The 26,400-nt window shown below is 34.1% G+C and overlaps 1 protein-coding gene across 2 annotated transcripts in view; it reads left to right on the top strand.

Annotated features, from left to right (window-relative positions):
• The first annotated feature begins 4,770 nt into the window (after nucleotides 1–4,770).
• The window catches only part of GABRB2 (gamma-aminobutyric acid type A receptor subunit beta2), a 300,251-nt gene continuing 278,621 nt past the window's right edge, over nucleotides 4,771–26,400 (top strand). For both annotated transcript variants that reach the window (XM_074291996.1, XM_074291995.1), the window contains exons 1-3: nucleotides 4,771–4,923; nucleotides 5,056–5,147; nucleotides 6,216–6,283. In XM_074291996.1, the coding sequence (XP_074148097.1) occupies nucleotides 4,847–4,923; nucleotides 5,056–5,147; nucleotides 6,216–6,283 (237 nt within the window). In that variant the 5' untranslated portion in view covers nucleotides 4,771–4,846. The remainder of the gene's footprint in view (nucleotides 4,924–5,055; nucleotides 5,148–6,215; nucleotides 6,284–26,400) is intronic.

Raw genomic sequence — 26,400 nt, 5'->3', positions numbered from 1 at the left:
CTCTGTTCCTCTAATCTATTTATTATCTCCCTCTTTATGCCTAAATCATGCACCCATTTTGATCTTATCTTGGTATATGGTGTTAAGTGTGGATCCATATCTAATTTCTGCCATATTAATTTCCAGTTTTCCCAACAGTTTTTTCCAAATAATGAATTTTTATCCCTAATGTTGGTATCTTTGGGTTTGTCAAAGATTAGATTGCTATAGATGTACCCTTTTTTGTCCTTTGTATCTAATCTGTTCCACTGATCTACCGGTCTATTTCTTAGCCAATACTAAATGGTTTTGGTGACTGCTGCTATATAATATAGCTTTAGATCAGGTACACTTAGACCACCTTCCTCTGAGTTTTTTTTCATTAGTTCCCTTGCAATTCTCGACCTTTTATTCTTCCATATGAATTTTGTTGTTATTTTTTCTAGGTCATTAAAATAGTTTCTTGGGAGTCTGATTGGTATAGCACTAAAATTCACAGTTTGATAACTTTTGGGGCATAGTTCCAAATTGCTCTCCAGAATGTCCGGATTCTTTCACAACTCCACCAACAATGTATTAGTATCCCAGTTTTCCCACTTATACGGTATTTTTTGAGGTTCAGAAAGATAACCCTAAGAACCTCAAAGAGTCTCACACATGAGCATCCTTAAACATTCAATTAGATTTCCTAGACTAATGTTATTGAAAAACAGGAAATTCAGGAATTTAAAAAAGCTTTTCAATTCCAATTCCAAAGGTTAAAATGCAAAGGGCTTTTTGAGTACTGTTCAATGATTCATTTTAGAACACTGTAAAGAAACTTCTTATTGCAAGCTTTCTTTATGGAAGAGTTTTTGTGAAATTTAAAAATTATCTTTTCAGAATTTTCAAGTTATGCCCTACAACTCTATTACATTAGTTTACTGATGATGTCATTTTAAAGGAGTCTTTCCATCCACACTATCTTTCTCCCTTCCTATGTGCTTGTTAATGTCAGTATTTAATAACACCTCATATCCTCTTCATTACAGGCGCCTGAGATTGGAATCTAAATATAATTAGCATTATCCTACTGCCATAATATTGATGGGTTTCTCATATTACCATTTTACTTGCATTTGTGTCATCAATAATTTCATTTGTTATTTTGAGGCAAACCATACTATATATTTAAGATTGATTGATTTCAGATGGTGTTAAAAGGGATATTCAGTTGAAAGACCTTTAGTAATTCAAGCTTTTAACCTCTCCCATCAGTCATTTGATTTCTAAAGTGAAATGATAGCTTGTCTGGGTTACTTTTAAAACTTCTATTTCCATTACTTCATAAATGAAACTTATAAAGTCAAGTAATTACTTCAAGGTCCCTAAGTTCATTAATGTTTTTACTCAGTCATTGACATGTGACCAAAAAAAAAAAGTCTTTTATTTCTGCACAATGTCCTCCTACTCCTTTGGTTTCAACAATAAAGAAGCTGTGATAGACCAGGGAAGTTCCATAATTATGTATACAGCTTCATTAATATTCTGTATATAAGAGACATCTAATACTTAGCTGGATAGTATAGGGTTGGAGTGATGCTTTTTTTTTTTTTTTTAATTTTGTTTTCTGAAGATTGAGTTGCAAAACAAAAATCTTCTTTCAGTCCAAACTAGGATAGACCTAGTTAGACAAGGAAGAAAAAAGGTGTAATTTGAATAATGAAATTGCAAAGCAATGGGTCTGTGATTTCTAGAGAGTGACTGATTGATGTTATGTTTCACTAGTTGGTTTGCTTGCAGCACATTCTGCTACTGAGTACCAAGCCTCTTCATATGATTTTTTAAAAAGCCAAATCTTTTTCTCTAGAAAAGTTTCTTGTGTAAAAGTAAGATGAAACAAGCAGTAAGTGAATACACAACAAACCCCCACACATCCCATGCCCATATATACACACACTCCTTCACACACATACATACATACACAAACATATTCACATACAAATATACACATATACACACATACATAAATACATACACATAACATGAATACATATGTGCAAACAGAGTTATATATCTTGCCCTGGCTTGAAAAATATATATATATTTTTTTTATCTGGGAGGAACCTTCTAATAGATCTATTTAACTACAGTTAACTTGGTATTTATGTAATATACTTTTGGTTTTCCTAGGACTTATATTCAAAGATTTTCCAGCTCAGTAACACCTACCAAAGAATAACCTTCAAAAAGATCCCAGGGTCACTTCCACTTTACAGTAAGGCATCTGGATATATTGATATAAATATTAGATGGATCATTTGAAGTAGGGAATAGCTTACTATCATCAAAGGTAAACCAATTATTATTATGTAGTCTTTTAATTTCTTTTCTTTTCTTTAAATTTGTAAACACAAAATTTCTCATGTCCTCTCCTTTCCCACCTTTCCCATTCTAAAAAAGAGAGATAGCTACTCTCTCTATTGCCTCTTCTGAGTTTGCACTACCCTGGTTTGACCCACTGACCACAAACATAAAGAGAGCTAGTCATGAGTGAAGCTGGGATTTAGGAAGCTCTCGAGCAAAGTTGGTGTTCGCCTGCATTTCAACAGATGAGGCTGCATGCATTCTCCCCCAAATGGGTTGCCGAACTCATTACCAAGGCACTTGCCCACTAGAAGCCTGGATAAAGCCTGGCCTCTCTCTCTCATCACATACTCAGAACTAGGGAGCTTTTTTTTTTTTTTTTTTTTAAGGGAAGGAGGTGGAGACTGATAGGAGCCGGAAGAGAAGAGTCAGATAACTAAGTGTCTGCAGGCAGACCGTGAGCTGCATGAGTGGCTGAGAAGCTGGCCCTTCTTTTACCAAACATTTGGCTGGGCCGGAGTATTGCCGGCAAGGGAGACAAGAATGGGAAGGAAGGGGAAAGGTCCCAAAGAAAATCTCAGGCGAGTCAGTTTGGTTTTCAAGACCCATGGAAAAAAAACATTCACCACAGATGCTTTTGCCCACTCCTGGGGCCATGAGCCACATTCCACCTCCTACCTTGTCTGTGTCCCTCCTCCTAATGCAAACAAAACATGTATTTTATTATTTGAAGAATTAAAATAGCTTTCCTTCCAGGTGTCAGGAACTCCCGAGGACTGTGGGAGCAGAGTCAACTCCAGTCCCCGGGATAATGTGCAGCTAGAATCGAAGACTTTAGAGGAGAAAGAGGATGGATGAAGAAGGGGGAAGAGGAGAGATTAGTTGTCAAGGGAGTTTTTCCCGCCTCCCTATTCTTCTGCTCTACTCAATTCCTCCGCTCCCATATTTTTTTACCCTCCTCCTTTGCCCTTCTCTCTAGGAATCTCTTTGTATCTTGCCTCTTCGGGTCTCAGTGTCATCCCGCATAGTCTATTTTTGGGGGCTACAGCGAAGTCATGCCTGCTACCTCCTGCATTACTACTCTGCCTTTAGAAGGGGAAGGAGCAGAAAAAAGGGGGTAATCTCAGAATGTGACAGGAAAGAAGAAGGGGGCTTATAGTGAATCTGGAAACCCAGGAGGAAGATAAGTGGGGAGGAGAACATAGGGTGTGTGCGCGCGCGGGTGTGCGCGCGTTTGTCTGAATAGGACAAGTCCAGTTGAAGAACTTGCCTCTTCAACCTCCACTATTCTACCTTATCATCCCACCCACCCCTGATCCCTTTAAGGTTTAAATCGCCCTCCCCCATAGTCTCTACCCACCTATCCCATCTCCTACCCAGGTAACGGTCACTCTCACCCTTGATAGTGCCACTGAGTATATATTTAAGGCAAAATTAGTTAGAAATCCAGACGAAAACGCAGCGGCTTTTAAAAGTGCCTCTCCCTTTTCTGTATTTTCCTGCTATAAATAACCCTGAAAAGCAGTCTAGACGCGTCACGTGGTGAAATGCCAAGACCCCAAAGCTCCTACTTCTAAGGGTATGAAGGAAAAGGAAAAGAAAGATCTATCCTGTTCGAAGAAAAAAAGAAAGAAATCGATCTTTAACCCTGCTCCTAGAAACTATCATTCCACTTCCCCCCCTTTCTTTTTGCATGAGAAATCTAGCCGGTTTCCCAGCGTTCCCAATCCCTCTTTATTCCCTCCCTCGTTTTTCCTCCCTTCTTTCCTCCCTCCCTCCTCTCTCCTCCACCCTTATCCTACACCCTAGGTACTCCTAGTTCGCCAGGTAGGGGATGCTGTTTCCAGAAAGGAGGAAAAAAAAAAAAAGAAAAGAAAAAAGAAAAAGAAAAAAAAGAAAAAAAAAAGTCGAAACTCTCTTCCCGCCCTCCTGCAACACCTTCCCCCTACCTTCTCTGTCAAGACATTATGTAGGCACTGCACTCCCTAGCTTCTAGATTCCCTTATCCTCCCTTTTCACTCTCCCTACAATAGCTCTTCCCTCTGTTCCCGATTTTGTTCTGCAAATTACAGAGAGAGAGAGAGAAAGAGAAAGAAAAAACCCACAGCCTCATAGACAAACTGAAAAACCGTCTTATCCCATAACTCCAGAAACTCACCAGACATTGTAGTTTATATTACCCTAATCCGAGGGCAACAATCAAAATTTACTCTTGATGGTCTAGTGATGTGACTTTTAAAAAATGTATATATATATATATGTATATATATATATATATACATATATACACATATATATGTATGTATGTATGTATGTATATGATACATTTTCTTCTTCCCCTTTAATTCTTTTTTTTTTTAAACAAGGAAATTTGCTCTATCTCCAGCAGCCACCGCTGCTCCTTTGATGTTTTGGTACGCTGCGCGCATGCGCCTCACATTAGAATTACTGCACTGGCCAGAATAAGTTGGATCTCTTCTTCTCTTCAGTGAAACCCTAAATCACATCAAAAACTATAGGGATGTGGAGAGTCCGGAAAAAGGGTTACTTTGGGATTTGGACATTTCTTTTAATAATAGCTGTGGTCTGTGCACAGAGGTAAGTGATCCCTTTTTCTTCTTCACTTTGAATCACTGTCTATGCCAGTTAATAGGAATGTGTAGAGTGGAGCTGATCTTGAGAAAGCTGTGCTTGGTAGCTTATCCATTTTCTTTTATTGTTATTTTTTAGTGCCAATGACCCTAGCAATATGTCCCTGGTTAAAGAGACGGTGGATAGACTGCTGAAAGGCTATGATATTCGTCTGAGGCCAGATTTTGGAGGTAATTCATTTGTCTTGCCAATAATATATTTTAGCTGCTATTTCCAAACCCTTTCTGCAGTTTTGCTTTTTCTCTCTCAAAATCGCTATTATATTTTTTTTGTTATTTTTGGTTGCTTGCTGTTTTCTGTTACTATATGTTCAGTTTGGTCTAAAGTTCCTTGATTTCTTTAGCACAGGACTGTCTTGATGTGATCCTTGAATACTATTTAATTTTTGTAACTGGTCACTCTCTTTTTTTTCCTCCTTACCTGATTACATACCCTTATGCTCATTGGCATTATTAACATGTAAGTGTTATAAGTTTGGTTTGTTTGGGTCCAAAGTATAAATATATCATGGGATACAGTAAGCATTCCTGAGGGTAAGATGTGCTGACAAATGATGAGAGGATGATATTTAACCCCTTATGCCTGCCTACTTTTGAGGAGTTTATTTGCCCATTTCTTTAGGCATTAATGTTTCTAGTTTTGGTCTTAAAGCTTGACTTATTGCTTTTAGTGTCCCCCACAACCTTCACTTCTAGTTTAGTGAACAGCCCCTTCCTCCTCCCCATCCCCCCAAAAGGAAAAATCTCTCTAGCCATCATCTGGTACCTAAAAGAAAGATGCAAACTCAGCATTGCTTCTGACTTGTTTGGGACAGAAATAGTTAAAACTTGCTTGGAGGGGAAGAGGAGAAAGGGGGAAAGAAAGAGGAGGAGAAAGAAGTGGTGATGATGGTGATATTCAAGGCAATATGTAGACCAACTGGTTAAGACAGCTTGTATATGTGTGTATTCATACCCTGGTGTAATCACACGTGTAGACATATCTGGAACCTGTCACCCAATACTAACACGTGTATGTATGTTATATAAAGCATTCCTAGAGGGAAGCCCCCAAGGCTCAGGCAAGTGAAGAATCTTCACTATTGCAAATTAACATGGAGGACTCAAATAGAGATTTGGGGGTTGGGAAGGGAAAAGAGGGAGAGGATTGTGCTGAGACCATGGAGTGAAGAGATAACTTCCTAAGAATGAATTAAGTTCTTAAGAGATCATAATGCTTGCCATCTTCTTGGTTTTCAGGTCCTCCTGTGGCTGTGGGCATGAATATAGACATAGCCAGCATAGATATGGTATCAGAAGTCAATATGGTGAGTATTTAGTTTTGTCTATCTTCTTTCTCCGTCTGGAAACCTTGCATGTTACTGATTGTCTGGGGGTGGGGAAAGAGATGGGGGTCTGCTGTGGGGGAAACGAGAGAAAGTCACATTTCTCTGTGGAATGCTAGGTGCAGGAGATGAAAACTCCCAGGTAAAAGAGTCCGTTCTCTCTTTCACCAAATCTCCCTCCCCCCTCCCCGCTCCTGGATGAAGCTTCGTTTAAAGCTACATCAGACAATTGTTATAAAGGAAAATGAAAATACACACGCAGAAAACCTATGCACAGTCACCCGTACAAAACTCGTATGTTGTTCTCCAGTGGCTTGACTACCTGAGGTTCAGCGGAAGATGTTCTCAAAGTCTCTGTTGGCGTTGGGAGGGAGGAGGTGGCATTTAACAAAAATAAACCACAGACCTAACCGTGCAACCATCCTTTGAATTCCTCGGAATCCTGATGCTCTCAGAACACAGAATGCTTTTTGGTGGCATTTCCTCATACTTTAATTTCATGTGATACCTGCACTGCTACTTCTGTACACACCCCTCCCCCATAACCATCAAGACTGAGTACCCTAGTGTCAGAGGCAAGCGCTGAACAATATGCCTTCTTTATTTATTTCTGCATCATGACTCACCTCCGAAGCTTGTAGATGTATTGAGTGTCGTACTATTTAGTACATACCCCTTCAGACATACAGGAAGCTCCATTGAAAGCCTTGACAGTCTGGACCCAAGGACCCATATAAGAGTTTTTTGCTTCGTGCAAGAGTGCCCCCTGCTGTCCACAATGGGACACTGCTGGCATATATTATAAATAACATTGTCCCAGATCTAAGATGTAGAGGAAGGGGGAAGGGAGAGAAAGGTTTGATTTACACATGTGGCTCCTTACTTTGGAAAGTCTCAGGTATTTCAACCACATTTAATTGCTGGATGGTTGAATTAGTGCCATTCCCAAAAGCCTTCCCAGCAAATGAGTTTTGTAACTTAAAAGAAGGATTTATTATGCAAAGTAGTGGTGACTGAAAGAGTATGCGATACTTGTTTCCAAATTGGTTTGGCCACATAAATAGCAGAAACACTTGGAATGCTTATATAATTAATTCAGAAATATCGATCAGTTGAGCTACAGCTTTGGCATTAGGCAGTCTTCTACCTCTAAGAAAATAACAAAAAAAAGCTAGCACTTATATAGAATTTTATGTTTTGCAAAGTGTTTTATCACATATTATATAATATAAAACTTCTTGTGAACTCAAAATACAGTAAATCATCTCTTCCCCTAGCAAGAAATCAAGCAAGCAGAAAGGAAACTGGGGAGAGGAAAGCGAGAGAAGAGCAGGAAACAGCCAGAATTTATCTTAAATATTGTATTTCATTTTACATGATACTGATAAGCAAAATGACAGCTGAATCATGAAAGGGAAATAGAATGGTCACTGCAGTTGTTATAATGTGTGGTTATCTATATGTTAATTCTATAAAAAGTGGCAATCCTTATATGCCAACTCGCAATTAAACAGACCATTTGCTTAAACAGACATTCTGGAGTTAGCTGAATGTGGGCAGAAAAGTCACATTTCCTTAGGGATCTGAATTTATTTCCTATGAGAATACTTAGTTTAAAAAATTCTACTAAAATTTCACTGCACAAATCAAAACTTTTCTAGTGTGGGTGTTCCTTCGGGCTAAACAACTTTAAATTAAACTATTAGAGATCATGATTATTCTGGGGAAATGAAATCAGAAAGAGAGGATGAGGTGTCTGTGTGTGTGTGTATGCATGTGAAGAGATCATATGTATACATGTATGACATATATATATATATACATATATATATATATATATATATATATACCTACATATATTCTCACACACATACATACATACATAGGGCTAGAACCAGAGAAGTATTTTGGGACTTTTTTTTTTCTCCAGTTTTGCCTGCCCATTACAACACTGTAGCAAAGCCCATATAGTTCTTTGAATTATTTTTTCATGAAATTAAAATTTAAAATTACAAAAAAAAATGAGTGAACTAAATTTAGATAACATAAGGAGCTATGAGAGAACTTTAAAGAAAATGCACTGGCTTTAATTTAGATTATAAAGCAAATTTTAAATTTTAATTTAATTTACTTAACTATATATTCAACTGCCTGGTAAATTTGTGATGGCCAAAGATACAGAATATCACAAAGATATTCTAGCCAAAATATCTGGTCAACTAAGATGAGGTGTCATTTCTTGACCTATTTAGTGTGACTAAAAATCACAAGGTTTTAAAGGTGTAAAAATAAATATCAGCTTGTAAATGGGACAATATTTAGTATTTTTTTTAAAGTGTCAGGTTAGTGGTTTTTCTTGTTTTTCAATTAACATTAAATCCACTGTCAAATAGAAATTAGCATTTAATTTTCATTGGTAAATTTTGTGGCCAGAAATTGACTACTACATTCTAAGATTATCTTTAGTTGTTGTTGTTTAGTTGTATCTGACTTTTTATGACTTTTCTTGGCAGATATACTGTAATGGCCTGCCAATTCCTTCTCAAACTAATTTTATAAATGAGGAAGTGAGGCAAATAGAGATAAATGACTTTCTCAATTACACAGCTAGTAGATATCTGAAGTCAGATTTGAACTCAGGAAGGTGAATTTTGCTGAGTCCAGACATAGTCATATGTCCACCAACCAATCAACTTTGGAGTGTTTATTAATTACAAAGCAATCAAATAATAATCTTTCCCATCCTACTTTGATCCAAGGAGTTTTTGAAATGAGAGGATAGGATTTTTCTTGAATAGGGAAAGTATTTGTGGCATTTTTTTTTCTGACTCTAAAGTGTTTTGGATCACATTATTTGATTAATTTTTTAAATAATGCCTCATTAGTCCCTCAAGAAAGATTTTCCAAATAGAGCTGGGATATACTATCCTTTCAAGGCTGTAACTTTAATTTAATTGAATTTAATGTAATGTCTCCTTGTGTACCATCTTAAATTGAAAATCATGAACATTAAAAATCTTATTTTTTCTTGAATCATCTGTTGGATAAAATAAGAAATTATGTGTCCTAAAATGTGCCCTAGAAAGGGCCCTGAATTAAGGATATTAGAATCCCAGCTTCTACTTATGGGTTACTAATAATCCATTGCATAAATCAGATTTCCCATATGGCCCTCTGTTTTCTCATCAGCTGTGCTGGACAAAATTCTCATGATTCCTCCTCAGATTAAATAGTTTATAGTTCTAAAAGTAGTAGATATCTATTGATTAGTAATTATCTTTGGTGTTTATATTATAGAAGTCTCTGTCTTTCCTTAAAACTGAGAGCAAATTTAAGGGAAGAGGCCAAATTTTAAAATGGCTGACAAAGATACTCACTTTGGAAGTGTTATGCTATTAGTGTCTCAGCCAAGTGATAGTCTAATGGAGGATTTTTTGAAGAATATTGGGCTAGTCTCAACATATTCCAGTGTGAACACTTGGCTTAGAAATAAGACATTTTTAGATAGCTTGTTCATTTTGTTTGACTCCTTTGAGGAAAAGTTCATTTAACAATCACAATTGGCTAGAAGGATTCGGGACTGAAGTGATATCTGTTTTACATCTCCAAGTGATTTAAGGTTGATTCTTCTTAATCTTGAAACAAACAACAATAACAACAACAAAACTTCTAAACAAAAATGAAACCAGTTCATATTTCTAAGGAAAGATTTCTAATAAAAAAGCAAAAACAATTACCAATTTTTATTGAACTACAAGAAAAGAAAAAATTGTTTCACTTCTGGGAAAGGTAAGAGAAATCATTTTGTACAGATTCAAGGTGTGTGATGTTATCAAAGAGAATGCATACATCTATTAATCATTCCTAAGGTATAATATTCTAAGGTTATTCAAAAGGGATGAATTTGGTGGTGTGAATAATGAAAGGTCAGATTGAGTGACCCAACAATGTTAACCAAAATCAAAAAAGATGGCAGAATTCTAGTGTGGGTATTGTACATAGCCATTTTCTTGTTCTCCTTCAGGAAAGTATTTGAAAAAAAAAGGCTGGACTGGGGCTGTTGGCATTCTAAGGAGAATTATCATAATGAAAGGTTAATTCTTTAGAAAAACAATTGCACAAGGGTTTACTGGCACTGTGTAATTTTGGCAAACACCTGTACAGTCCTATCTTGTTTTTGTTATATAACTTACCTGTAAAGTATTTTACTATGAGTCAGGGGAACAAAGAAAGGCAACCCTCCACCTTTAATATTATTGTTGTTGTAATTATTATCATTTATAGTAATAGTAGTAGTTGTGGTTGTTGGTTTTGTTGTCTGGTCAAAGACCTGAGATTCCATAGAATTTCATATTTGGAAGAATTTGTAGACCATTTGGTCCAACCCATACATGAATAAAAATCCCTTCTACAACTTTCTCAGTAAATGATTATCCAACGTCTTTCTCATTGAAAAGTTTAGATAACGGGGATTAGTGAGTGTTTAGGTATAGTGAGTAGAGTGTTAGGTCTGGAGTGTGGAAAGCCTCAATTCAACAAGATTGCTGTGTAACTTTGGGCAAGTCACAACCTCTGACTTCCTTAGTTTCCTTATCTGTGTAATGGATTTAATAACAGCACCTACCTCCCAGGATTTTTGTGAGTAATGTTAGCTAATATCTGTAGAGCCTTTTATTGTTACTGTTATTAATTATCCTCAGCAACTTGCTCAGATTTGCTTGAAATGCAAATATTATAAAAGATTATAAAGTTTCATAAGATATAACAAAGCTGCAAAACTAGAGAAAGATAACTGGACTTTTATTCTAGGATTCTGAATTTTAGAGGCTATTTACTTATAGCATTTCTAACTCTTTACTAAATAGGAATTAGTGTGCTTAGCAACTAGTTAACATGACTATTTACTTAAAATAGAAAATTACTGGGTGGCACACAACTTTTTGGAGGATGATCTCACTGGCCTGAAGCTTTTCTATTTACTCCCCTCTTCATCAATACACTTATCTATCCATGGGTATTTGCCTACTAAGGGCCTTCACTATCCCAAAATCTTTGTATTCCTCCAACAGAGTGGTTAAAGGGCTCTAGCTTATTTCCATGAAGACTTGTTTCAAAATATAAGGTCTCTTCTTCTCCTCCATGCTTAACCAATTTAAAAAAATAATTGGAGAAAAATTTATTTGTTCCAGGTACCAGAATTCCTAGTTATGGCTCTGAGAAGTAATAATGCAAATCAGAGTAATCATGGCAAACAAATGTTGTTATAAATAATACATAAGGATCAAAATAATAATTTCTCCTCTTTTTCTACTGCTAGAAGAGATGTTTAAAACTGACAATTTAAACTACCACCAATTTTTTTTACAAAACTGTTTAACCAACACACAGAAGCATACTCACACACACATACACACACACATTATATACAATAAACACTAGCACTAACATTATTGCAGAAGAGTCTGAGAGAGTTTTGTTCCATATTACCTTATTTCTAATTATCAAGATACTTCAAAAGAGAAAACATTTCATTTCTATAGGTATTTCCTCTTTCATTATTGCAACACCTTTAATTTTTTGAATTGCCATATCTGAAAGGTTCATTGCTTGCTAGTCAATTTCTTTCCTTATCATCTTTACTAGAAGAAATCCACTTACTCAAAGCCTAATTTGATTGTTACTTTCTGCTGAATGAAAGATCCTCTGATCTATTTTCCTGATCTTATATACTCATACTCTTAATACTCATCCTTCTTAATCTTTTATATTATATGACCCTATTATCAATCCTACACATCAAAATATTCTCCTCTCTCTCTTGTCTTCTTCCCCTTCTTTTCCCTCTCCCTTTCTTTCTCCTTCCCTCCTTGCCTCCCTCCCTCTCCTCTCCTTTCTTCCCTCCTTCCTGTTTCTTCCCTTTCTCCCTCTTTCTCCCTCCCTCCCTTTTCCTCCCTCCCTCCCTCCCTCCCCCCTCTCTATCTTTGTCTCCCCCTCCCTCCCTTCTTTCTCCCCTTTGTCTCCCTTGTGATGCTCTTTCTTTTTTCTTCACTTACCTGACTGTTCACTCCTCAGTCTCATCTGATGGAACATCATTTATATACCAGCCTCTCTCTACAGATGAAATTTAATACTCAATTTTGGATTATTTTTTCTTCTCTTTGTCTCTGTACTTTCACAGTGATACCACCAACTTCCATAGGTTTAATTATGCAGATAATTCTTAAAGCTGTATATCTAGCTAATGTCTCTGTCTTTTGAATTCTCTACTCACATCATCAAAATTGGATATATCCTTTTGGATTTCTTATAGACATCTAAAAGTCATTATGTACCAACTTTTTTCCAATTAGAATATCACCCACTCTTTAAGTTTTTACCATTTCTTTCAAGGACACCACCATACTTCTGATTATTTAGGTTACAACCTCAGGGTCAGCCTCATTTGCTCTTTCATTTACCTCTGCATATCCAATCAGTTGACAAGTTTTGTCAATTGTTTTCTTTATATCTTTTGCATTCACTCTCTTTTCTCTATTCATATACTACCACCTAGTAGTTTACATATGGTAAATAGCTTCTCTCTCTAATCCATACTCCACTCAAATTACCCATTACCCAAATAATTTTCCTGAAGCATAGGTCTGACAAGTTATTCTTCTGTTTAGTAAAGTATAGTAGCTTATTACCTGTATTATCAATCTCTGACATTTAAAATTCTTCACTATCCATCTTTCATTTAAAGTCCTTCAACTTTATCTTTTAATTCTTAATATAAATTATTGCACTTTACATACACATTATACAATCAAACCAAACTGGGTCTTCTGCAATCTTTTCATCTCTGTGCTTTTGTGTAGTTTGTCTATGCCAAAAATATATTTCTTTATTGCATTTGCATGTTTGAATTTGTGATTTCCTTTAAAGCTAAGCTCAAAAAGATTATGAAGCCTTTGATTTTATGATTTTGTGGATTTCAGTTATCCATATGTTCCCTGCACCTACTTTAGGGAATATATTGTTTTTCTCATTTGAAAATGGGATCAGGGACAAAGAAGCCTTGTCAAGCAAAACTTCGGCTATTCATATTTGCGTTTTGTTTTTATCCAAAAAGCTTTCACTTGGCCTGTCCATCTATACATTGTATAACCTGTGAATCTATCGACATCCACTCATATATATTTCTATCAGGTGTTCAACATTTCTGCTCAAGCCCAACTGTATCTATGAAACCTTCCTTAATAATTCTATTCAACAGTGATATTGATTACTTTCATCTTAATTCTTATAGAAATTATTGTCCCAAATTCTAGTTTGAAACACCACATGATATAATAGAAATATATTTTATATGAAGTCTAGGTTTGACTCTTTTCTTTACTACTTACTGTCTTTTGACTTTATGGCTACTCTTGGTCTCAGTTTCTTTACTTATATATTGAAAGGACTGAAATAAATAACTTTAGATATCCCTTTCAATACTAACTCCATGGTCTTATGTTTGTATATCAGTCATATTCTGACTTATTAGATTTAATTTTAAGCATGATCTTCACTCTCCAGAAATAATAAGGGAAGTAAGTAGCTTATAATTTTTTGTGTTTCTCCATATCACCTATACTTGGTGGAGATTTTTAAAAAATCATTTTTAGTTGATCAATACCTGAATGTCAAGTTGCATAAGAAATTTGCTTATTTTAATGTATTTGTGTGCCAAAATTATGGATAGATTGGATTCTAATTGGCTTCCATCATGGACAATTACTCTTTTCTCAGTTACCTCATGGGTTTCTTTGGTTGCCGATTTACTTCTACTATTGTGTTGAGGTTTAGTAGCAGTTTTTGCTCTTGATTGCTTTCCCTCTTTTTTCTTTCCCCTTATAAAACCTTATTTTCTTTTTAGGTCAAACTTAAATTTTTAATTATATAAATTCATTTTTAGTCTTATGGTTTTCTTATCAGTTTACAAAATTATAACTGTTTAAAGGCCATTGAGAAAAGAGAATATATAAATCTGCTATTCCCTCAGTTGTTCTCAATTTCATTGTGCTTCCCCTAGTGTCAGCATCTCTCCTACTTAGTGTGATTCTTTAATCTCCTCTTCCTACAGTTTATTCATTCTACATGAGATGATAGACAATGAGAAATAACAACTTTATGTAGAATTGGTTAACTAGAATGTCTGCAGTATTTCTTATTTTGTGCCCTCTTTCGTCTCATGGTAAAGTAGGAAGAAGAAAAGTTATGGATTGGAATGATTACTCTTTAATACAATCACAAATATTGGTAAAGTCCTTTGAAGCATATTATATAATTTATCTTCATTTTTTTCTGGCATCTAGATCTTTGCTTATTTTTACTGTCATATATTTGAATAGAATTTCTGTTTCCCTATCTTTTTTCTTATCAATAAGTTAGGTGAATGCTGTGAAAAAATAAATTTTCCTTTTTTTTTTTTTTTGGCAAAATTAACTTTTTATCATATATTCTTTTAAAGATATCTTACTTATTTTCAAACTACAATTGTTTAATGGCACTTTATGTACAACTCAAGGCCTTTGCAAAAGTAATTTTAATTATGCAATACTGACTTTATATACTAAGTCCTCTGCCTGCTTCTTCTGAAGCATCATCTGTTGAATTTGGATATAATAGTTTACATTTCATTCATCAAATTCTTAATGCAAATAAAGCAATGTTTACCATGTGTTTAACATTGTGTTAGGCACCATGAGTGATACAAAGTAATATGAAGTCACAATTCACCATTTAATATTTTGCTATCTATTTCCAAAGGAAATATTATATTATATTATAATTAAATATTATATGCATATAATATACATTTGTGTGTGTCTAATTAGTGAGCTAATTATATAAAAGATGAAGTGAGAAGTAGCATAAGGTACAGAAAAATGCAATCATTTAGATGAATTTAACCTTAATATGAAATAAAGATTGTCAGAAAAGGGTTTCATGAAAAAAAAAATAGGCCCTAAATCATGGATAGAGTAGAAAAGACACTATATCAGGAAATTAGTATTGCATGAGCAAAGAGCTAGAAGGAGGAAAGTAGAAGATATGTTTGGAAAACAATGAAAACATTATGGTCAAGCAAAATATTATGTTGTAGAAGATAGAGATAAGAACTAGTTCTATGATTTTTTAGTATAGAGAATCCTGAGATGAGGAAGTTTCCTTTAACAAGATAGGTCCATATCTTCGTTGTCAGTGTGACTTTCCATGGTTACTATGTGACAAAGATGGATCTTGAGCTTAAGTATTCCTTACTTTAAAGTATAGCACAACAGTTAATGGAAAATTAGTTTGAGGAAAGTTTTGAAAGCCAAACCAAAGAATTTGGACTGCATTCTGTAATTACTAGGAGCCCATTTAAAGTTGAGAAATATGGCAAAGGTACTGATTTAGGTGGATTGGACTTGGTAGAATGGGACATCATAATCAGGAAACATCCCATTTAGTAGGCTGTTTAGGAAGCAATAAGGCTAAATAATAGGATGTCAGTCAAAGTGTCTTTTATTATTATAATAAAGTTATCAATGATTGGGCCTTATGTGCAATACCATGCTGCATGGTGCAAAACCTATAAAGTGGAATACTTACTTGTCACTTGACCAGTTTATAACCAGACAACATATGTTTAAGTCCTTACTCTTTTAACTCCCTAATTTTATAGATAAGGAAAATGAGGCCCTGGAAAAGTAAATAACTTTCCCAAAGTCACACAACTAAAATATGTCCTAGATTGGATATGAGCATGGATGTTCTGATTCCAGAGTCAATATTCTTGGAAAATATATAGAATATATGCAATATCAATACAATTGGGACAGCAAGACGGCACAGTAGATAGAGCACTGGCCCTGAAGTCAGCAAGGCCTGAGTTCAAATGTGACCTCAGACATTTAGCTATATGAACCTAGGCAAATCACTCTTTTTTTTTTTTTTTTTTTTTTTTTTTTTTTTTAGGCAAGTCACTTAACTTCATTTGCCTCAGGAAAAAAAAATCAATGCAATTCAGGATGCCCCAAGAGTCTGAGTAGAATTTCAAACTATTAATCATTTAATAGCTTAAAACTCCAGTAACATCATTTAATCTATCAAAGTTTAAAATTGCGTGAATACATCTGGAATACCCAGATAAGGAACTGATGTAATTTTTTCTTTTTTTTTTTTTATATTCCAATTTGTTTTTATTTATTTAATATTTTCCCAGTTATATTCAAAACTTTTTTTTTATTTGTTAAGATTTTTGAGTTTTAGGTTCTTTCTCTTATCTTCATTCACAATTAAGAAGCTATATGTTGAAATTATATAAAAACATTTCCATTGCACTCAAGTTGTGAAGGAAAATATAAATCTCTCATTCTAATAAAAATAAAAATCCTCAAGAAAAATTAATTTAAAAATAAAGAAAGATTAATAGAGAATTTTTGATCTATATTCAGACTTGATCAGTTCCTTCTCTGGGTATGGATAGGATTTTTCAGCATAAGTCATTCAGAGTACGTGTGCATGATTGTACTACTGAGAATAAAATCATACACAGCTAGTCATTTCAGAACATTATGACTTCCTGTATAGAAAGTTCATGGCAGACTTGCCATCCTGCTAATCATTTTCCAGAGAACAATAATGTTCAATTAGAGAAACTTAGCTCAGTTTTTTTTTACATTACTATTGCTAATTATATTCCCCCCCCCCCATTTATTATCTCTCTCCTTTAACCTATCTCTCCTCAAAAGTGTTTTGCTACTAAGCACTCCTCCCTCAATATGCCCTTTCTTTTATCATCCTTCCCCCTTCCCATATCTCATTTCCTTCCCATTTTCCTGCAGGGTAAAATGCATTTCTATACCCCTATTTAGCACATATTATTTCCTATTTTGAGCAAATTCTGATGAAAGCAAAGTTCACTCACCCTCTCTTCCTCTTCTTCCCTTCCATTATAAAAGCTTTTTCTTGTCTCTTTTTTATAGCAGATAATTTGCACCATTCCACTTCTCCCTTTCCCTTTGTCTCAGTATATGCCTTTCTTACCCCTTAATTTTATCATTAAAAAAAGATATTATCCCTTCACATTCAACTTATACTTGTGTCCTCTGTTTATATATACCCCTAACTGCCACAATAATGAAAACATTCTAATGAGTTACACATATCATTCTCCCATATAGGAATGTAAACAGATAACTATTAAGTCCCTTATGATATCATTTTCCTGATTATCTCCTTATGCTTCTCTAAGAGTCCTGTGTTTAAAAATCAAAATTTCCATTTAGTTCTGGTCTTTTCATTATGAATGCTTGAAATTTCTCTATTTCATTGAATGACCATCTTTTCCTCTGAAGGATTATAACTCATTTTTTTTTTTTCTGAGTAGAAGATTTTTGTTGCAATCCAAGCTCCAGTCCTCTCTGGAATTTCATATTCCAAGGCTTCTTGTCCCTTAATGTAGAAACAACTAAATCTTGTATTTTGACCATGGCTCCATTATACTTGATTTTTTTTTTCTTTCTGGATGCTGGCATTATTTTCTCCTTGATCTAGGAGTTCCAGAATTTGACTAAAATATTTCTGGGAGTTTTTATTTTAGGCTCTCTCTCAGGAAGTGATTGGTAGATTGTTTCGATTTCTATTTGGTTCTAGAATATCAGGACAGTTTTCCTTGATAATTTCCTGAAAGATGATGGCCAGGCTCTTTTTTGATCATGATTTTCAGGTAGATGAATAATTTCTAAATTATGTCTTCTGTGTTTATTTTCCAAGTCAGTTGTTTTTCCAATGAGATATTTCACATTTTTTTTCTATTTATTTTGGCTTTGCTTTATTGTATCTTGATTTCTCATAAAGTCATTAGCTTCCATTGACTCAATTGTATTTTTTAAGGAATTATTTTCCTCAGTGGGCTTTTTGTACCTCCTTTCCCAGTTGGCCAAATTGCTTTTTAAGGAATTCTTTTCATTAGTTTTTTTTTTTTTTTTTGTATTTTCTTTTACAGCTATTTCAATCCCCCCCCCCCCCCCCCCGCCAATTTTCCCTTTATCTTACTTGATTTTCAAGTCCTTTTTGGCCTCTTCATTGGCCTGACCCCAATTCTTATTTTCTTAGAGGTTCTGGGTATAGGAGCTGACTTTATTTTCATCTTCTGAGTGTGTGTTTTGATCCTCCTTACCACCATAATAACTTTTAATGATAAGAAACTTTTTTGTTTGTTTGTTTTTTTCATTATTTTCCTAGCCTATTACTTGACTTTAAATTCTTTGTTAAAGTAGAGCTCTGTTTCCAGGATGGAGAGTGCACTGTCCCAAAGTTCAGAGGTTTTATGCATCTGTTTTCAGAAATCCTTCTTGGAATCTAATCGCAAGCATTCTTTTCTGCCCTAGTGTGTTAGGTGTGTCCCTGTAGATGTAGTTGCAGGATCTAATATGCTGGCAGGGATTGGTGCTCCACTGCTCTGGGCTGTACTGGAATTGCACTCCAAATTCCCACCCCATTGTCACAGATCCTGTCCAAGATTTTGAGGCCTCCCTGATGTCCACAGGGTAAAAGGTCCAGAAGCTTCCAACTTTGCAGCTGATCCAGAGGTCCTACCTTGCTACAGCTGGGGTCTGCATCCCAGCTAGAGCCAACCTGCACTGGGATACTGTACTAGGGTCATCCTAGGATGACTTGGGATCCTTCTCAAGTTGAACAGATTTTTCTGCTGACCTTCCAGCTCTTATTTAGTGTCTCTGGGTTAAGAGGTCTGGAACCACCAGTACTGCAGCTGATTCAGAGGTTGGGCTAAATCTGGCCAGGCTGGGGTTTGGTCTGGGGTTGTAGCAGCACATTTTGCCTTTGGGGTCACAGACATTTTCTGTTGGACTTCTAAGTTACCCTTGGCTGGAAAATGTTCTACTTTATCTTTGGGGGTGTTTTAATGGTGTACAATTTGTTTGAAGTCATTATTCAAGGAATTTGGAACAGTTTTGGGGAGAGGTTGGGCAAGTTCCTATTTTTAACTCTGCCATCTTGGCTCCACTTCCCTCCTATATAATTTCTTAAAGAGGTGAGGGAGAACATTAGAGACTGGGAGCATCAGGTTTTGTTTCTTTGAGAAGGAGCATTTGAACAGAGAAATGAAGGAAAGAAGAGTTTATAAAAGGCGAAGATGAAATTAGAGTACATCCTAGTTATGGGAGAATAGATAAAGCAAAGGCATATAGCTAGGATATGATTGAGGAATAGCAAGAATAATGATTTGGCTTTATATAGTAGAATGTGTGATGGTTTAATAAGATTTGAAATACAAGTTAGGAATAGATTGTGAAGGAGAAAAGGAGCTTGTGAAAGCCAAACAGAAGAGTTTCTATTTGACCTGGGAGGCAATAGGGAGCTGGTGTTTATTGAATAGAAGAATACTTTCTTCAAATATGTATCTTAGAAAAATAATTTATCAGCTACTGATTGAGGTAGGGAGAGGCTTGAAGCAAGGAGAACAAAAAAGGAAGTTTTTCGATTATGTGAGGGATAATATAAGAGATTATATAGAAAGAAGAAGATGATAGCTGGTTGTATATAAGATATGAGGAAAAGTAAGGAGCTGAGGATAATGCTGAGTACTAATAGGGTAAACTTAAATGATTATTTGTAAAAATACCATTTTATATCTTTACAAAAATAAAGTTCAAAAATGAATACATTTAAAAGGAAGATTGGTTCAGTTTCTGACACTTTAAACTTATATATATATACACACACACACATAGGATATCCAATTCAAATATTCAGTAGTATTTGTAGGTACATGGCTAAAAGTCAGGAGAAGTACTAGAGCTAGAAATATAAATTTGGTGGTCAGCTGGAAAGGTCAGGATTTCAGGAATTGTGGACAGAAAAGAAGAAAATCTTGTGATGTTAGGAATTATGATATAGATGATGAATTAGCAAAGAAAATTGAGAATGAGTTAACAGAAGAAGCACCAGAGGAGAGTTGTGTCATAAAAACATGAAATTTTCTCTCTTATTAGAGGTATCTAGGTGTAAAAGGTGGTTCACATTATCAAATAAAACAGAGATATTGAAAAGGATTATGTTTGAAAAAAAACATTAGATTTTAAAATTAAGAGGTCATTGATAGCTGAAAGTTAATTTTTCAACTAAGATATGAACTTGGAACCCAGATTTCAAAATGTTGAGCTACAAGTAAGAAGAGAAGAGATGGAAGCAATTGGTACAGACATCTTTTTCAAGCATTTGCCTTTGAGATAATAAAGAACAGTAGATTCAGAACACAAAGACTAGTAGAGTCTATAAAAGATGATTTCCTCCATGATGGGGAAAATGGGAATTTGTAGGTAGTATGGGATGCCAGAATATAGGAAAAGGATAAATATTAGAGAAGGGAAGGGATATTTGGCGCATAGTCTAAGGAATAAATAAACAGTAAGAACAAATATACACCAATAAAATATGGTTTTATAGATGTTTGATCTTGTTTAAAATTAAAATGCTCATTTGACATAAAAATTCTTGGTTTGTGAGAGTCATGGTTAATTGATTTGGGCACATGACATTAGAATCAAAGGTTTAAAAATGCATAATATTTGGTAGACCTTGTATGCCTAATATTTGTTCTTTAAAATGTATTATTTACAATGGCTTGCTTATGATTTCTATTTTTTTACTTCTTATTATAAATGCATAAGTTATCTTCATCTTCAGCCATAAGGGAATATATTATAATTTTAGATGAGCATTTCATCTTAGGTCCCTAATTCCACTGAATTCTATGTAATGTTCAGAAGTGCAGAAAATGAACAATATAATCTGTAAAATTAATTCAGTATAATATCGATCACAGATAATCTTGGCTGTGTTCCAGGTTCCTGTATGAAAGACTAACAGTGTTCAGGCATGATACATTGGTCAAGAATATAGCTTTTCTCTGTTCAGATAGCATGGGTTGATCTAGTTGGGAGACTGTTACAAAGATAAGTTTTGGGAATGGATAAATTAGTTCAAATATCTATTGAGAGCCCACAGGACATGGAAAAGGATCTCCTTTAGGCAACATTATGAAATAGACATAAAATGTAAGTAGAATCCTGAAAGGACATCTCTTTCCGCCTTCCATTCCTGGGTCTCTCCATTGGACAAACTGTAGAATTTAAGGGACGTTATTTCTTTGTAATGCTTTGGAAATTCTAAGAATAAAAAGCTATACATGTAAAGAATACGTTTAGGTTTTTTGAGCAAAGGACTTAATTATATTTTGTTTGTCCTTCATCCTTGAAGAGGACCATGACATCAGGTAGGTGATGCCATGACATGCAAGTGAATTGGATTTAAGTGAGAGAGAAAGTAAGTGCAGTGACCTGCCTCACTTTCTCCTCCAGAGCTACATGAAACCACTGGCCAGACATAGATCAAGACAACTTGAGGTGGCTCTGAATAAAATGGGAGACCTTGGCCTTTTTAAGCTAACGTCTTCAACTGGTCTCAGTTTGAACTGAGGCCATACCCATTCAATGATTAAGACTAGATAGCAATTGAGGAAAAAAAATCTCTTCTTTCACCTAGTCCAAATAAAACTTTAAATAAATAATCAATTTGGCAAGATTTCTGATCAAAACAGAACTAATTGATATTTATATTCACTCTGACTCAATCATGACACAAACCAAGACCTGGGGCATGTTGGTGACCAATCAATGAGAATAAGATTGGTTTTGGTTTAAGGTATGGTCTTTAAGAAAGAAATCTAACCAGTAAGCCCAAAATATCTTGGGAGGATCCAGAGTTACCAAAAAGAGAGAGAGAGACTGAAAATGCTTTTAAGAGCATCTGTAGGTAAGGATATGACAGGAACAGAGACTACAGAATAGGGACAAAAGGAGAAAATGGAAAGAGGGAAGGAAGGAGGGAAAGAGGAAAAGAAGGGAAATAAAAAGGTAGGAAGAAAGGAGTGAAAGAGGGAGGGAAGGAAGGAGAGAAAGAAGGAAGGAAGGAAGTAAAAGAGAGAAGGAGGGAAGTAAAAGAAGAAGGAAGGACAGAAGGAAGGAAGAAAGGAAGGATGGAGAGAAGGAAAAGAGAGGGAAGAAGGGAGGAAGGAACAAAGGAATGAAAAAAGAAAGGAAGGAAGGAAGAAAGGAAAGAAGGAAGGAACACAATAGGGGTGGAAGCAAAAAGGGAAGGAGGGTGAAAGGAAGGAAGGAAGGAAGGAAATAAGGAAGGAAGGAAGGAAGAAAGGAAGGAAGAGAGGAAGGAAGGGAGGGAGGGAGAAAGGAAGAGAGGAAGGAAAGGAGGGAGGGAGGAAGGGAGTTTTCTGACTTAGTTAAATATTATTTGCCAATAGCTTTATTTATATGGAATGTATATTGAAATATATAGTATTGCCTAGTTCTCTAAATCATAGTGAACTTTTATAATTTTATACTCTGATAACTTTATAAGTCATAAAATTCCATTTCCTTTGTATATGATTGAGATATTATAATTCAGATTTTTTTTAATTAGTTGAAATAATGAATTATCTACTAGCTTTAGAAATGTAAAGACTGTCATGTATGTCTAATATTGGAAATTTTAAATGAAATGTCAGGAATAATGAGGAAATATATTTCTTTGGTTGTTATATTCATCTTTTTATTGAATAGTTTGTTCTTGTATTTATTATGTAGACAAAATAATATTTGTTTAGCTAAGTCCATTATATTGTACATATTTTTCCTCCTATACTTTATAATTTGTCCATACCTGCCAACTTGGAGATAAAATTTGTCAGAAAAAGGTTTCTATTTAGAAATAAATGTATGTCAATTAAAAATAACTCTTGTTCAAACACTTCCACTATCAAAAACAAACTGAGAAAATGATGAAATTTTTAAGGTAAATATTTTGTCTATGTTTTGCTTATTTCTGTGATCTTTATTTAAGAAAATAGATACTTTGAAAAGAAGATTATAACAGATTAAAAGATAGACTTGAAATTGGAAATGCATGCTTCAAATCATATTTTTGACATTTGCTATGTATTTCATACTATGACCAAGTCTTTTAGCTTCTCTGACTTGTGGTTTCCTTAACTATAAAATGGATTTAGAAAAACGTAACTAATAAAAATTTTAAGAAAACAATGAAAAGTTGTGAAGTTCAAAGGAAATAATGTATCAAGTGCTTTAGAAACTGCAAAGTATTCACAACAGTCTATAATAGTATATAACAATAATAATTAACCATAATATAAGGTATCTTACAACTCTTAATAGTATGAAGCTATGAGTTCAAAAGCATGAAAAGGATTTGGAGTTTTGAGCTATACCAAATTTGTTATCCTTGCAATCCAAGTTTCTATTTGTCTTTGCAAAGAGTACAATTTGGCATGGACACTAATAAAAGAGATTCCCCTATCATTCTTCTTCAAAAAAAAAACAAAACAAAAAAATATTAATCACAGAATGACAAGGAGACATAGTGGATATTCAAAGTTAACTGCTGTAATCCATGAATACAGTGACATTAGCTTTCTCTCATGGGAAACAGATATATGAAAAGAACAGTTGCACTATATGGCTTATTGTATCTCCCTCAGATATACTTTACGCATATGTGATTTAAATGACTGAAACTATAGGTTTTTAAATGATGAAGCAATTTGATCTCATAGAGCATTTTCAGCTATCAAAGATATAATAGTTGGCTTTCTCTTTATTATGTACACAAAATATATCTTTATAGGGATGTCAGTTTTCATACTTTATGCCAGTTTTGTTGTAGGGATAGAGTATTTATTTTATTTCTGTATGGAATATTTTATAGTACCTTGAAAGGAATGTAACTTTTTACTTAGGAAGCAAAGGAATTACTGAGTTCTGAATAAAACACAGATTAGATAGGTAGAAATGATTGGATTTTAAATTAGCACAATCTTGAAATTAGACTGCTGTTCTAATCTACATCTTATTATTCAAAATATAAAATAGAATTAATGACGTGATTTGAAAGAAAAGGTAGTAGCTTAGATTACCACAAGATATTACTCTATAGCTCATGAGAATTAAACATCTATTATGTAAATTACACTTATGTTTGTGTTGAAAAGCATAGTTGAGAATTAATGGATTCAGGAGTTCCAAGAGAATTGCTGCAGTTCATTGTGCAGACATCTCCTGCATTAAGAACTTTGACATGGAATCTTTTAAGGACCCTGGAACAATTATGGTTGATGTATTAATCTGTTTCTGGGGTGTGAATTCTAGGATCATTCAAGTATTCACTGAAGTTAAAATTCAATTAAGTTAAATTTTATATATTCTTTTATGGTGAACATTTTCCCTTAATAAGTATACCTATAAAACTTGCAAGCATCCATCATTTCATACCTTTTTTTCCCCCTTTGTACAAAGTGTGATCCCTTATACCTCATGACTTATTGTGGACTAAAAAAAAAAACAAAAAAAAAAAACAAAACTGTTACCTGGTAGCATGCAAATTCCTGTTGATAAACTTCAAAATTTATCCAGGGGCATCCTGGGATGGTAGGTGCACAGCCTGCTCTGTATTTTTTGTATTTAAAGGTGATAGCTTGGTCAGATTTATCCAAGCCTACTTTCAGTTTGCCTGACTTTCAAAAAATCAGAATCCTCTGTATACCAAAATGAGAAATTAAGATAAGACTTTTATGGATACTAAGAGAAATCAATAAGGGATCATTAACTTTTTGTTCTAAAAATAGAATATTTATGATTATTTAGGTGAAATAACATTACAACTATCCATTTTGATAAAACTATAGATTTTTGTTGTTTGGTTTTTGGTCTTCATAAGTTAAATGAGTTTGTAGATGCTAACTTCTACCCCAAAATAAATGTACAAATCACATGCAATTTCTTTGATTTGTATAAGGACTATAGATAGAAGGAAAACTGTTATTTGATAATTAGCCCTGGAAACCATTGAAGGCTTATTAGGGTGAGTTATTTCTATTTTTTGTTATTTTTAAATTAGATGGCACCATGGATCACATTTTAAGAACATTTTTAATTTCTTTACAAACCAAACATTTTCCATTGTCAAGTCAGATTAATTAAATGGGAATTTGATTAAGCAAACTGAAATGCCACTGCTGCTTTGATATATACAGGCTAGTTTATTTTACATTAAATGGATATCAGTTTGATTATTCCTTCATTTCTAAGCATGTAAAATTATGAATAGGAGCCTTTTATGAAAAGTTTCAAACCTGGAAATCTGAATGTAATTTCTTTTTATTTATGATTAGTTATTACATGGAAGGAGGCAAAAAGAACATTGCAGTACCAAACACACAATTTAACGTGTATACTGTATATCAAGTAAATCTACTGATTGGTAATTTATATTATAAAATGTCTTCTTTATTAAACAAGGAAATCTGCTGTAAACATCTTTAAAATTACCTTTTTGTGTATAGATGCTTCAAAGACCAGAACAATGATTAAATTTTTAATTATTGAGCACTTCAATTTAGACAGCATTTGTGTTCAGAAATATATATATATATATATATATATATATATATATATATATATAAATCAATTTTTTACAAAAATTGTTATATATTTTTCCATATTCTAATTTACTATTTAATAATAATAATTACTGGAAAATTAGCATTTAATTTTATTATCTTCTTTGACATACTACAATAAATATTAATACTTGATAAATATATATTTATGATTTTATCCAACTTTACATCATTTTATTTTATAACTAAAACAAATTAACAAAATTGAAAGAAGAAAAAATTCATGACTATTCCAGATAAAATCCTACTGCTTGATAGAAAAAATGGGCACAGATCAAGTTAATGAGTGTTACATTCTTCTGAAAGACAAGGAAATATGAGTCATGAACAATTGTGCCAAAAAATAAAAGTCATAAAATTGAGATTTGGAAATGAATCAAAAATAATTGTTTTTCCTTCTAGGAGATTGTTCTTGAATTTTTTGCAAAATATTTGTGGAATGAGGATATGTAAAAAGACAAAAAAAAGATATACAGATACTCATATATACACATATATATAATATGTGTATCTATACACATATATACAC

Source organism: Sminthopsis crassicaudata, chromosome 2, assembly GCF_048593235.1.
Source record: "Sminthopsis crassicaudata isolate SCR6 chromosome 2, ASM4859323v1, whole genome shotgun sequence".
NCBI lineage: Eukaryota > Metazoa > Chordata > Mammalia > Dasyuromorphia > Dasyuridae > Sminthopsis > Sminthopsis crassicaudata.
The sequence above is the reverse complement of the archived record's forward strand: the minus strand, read 5'-3'. Positions and strand labels throughout refer to the sequence as shown.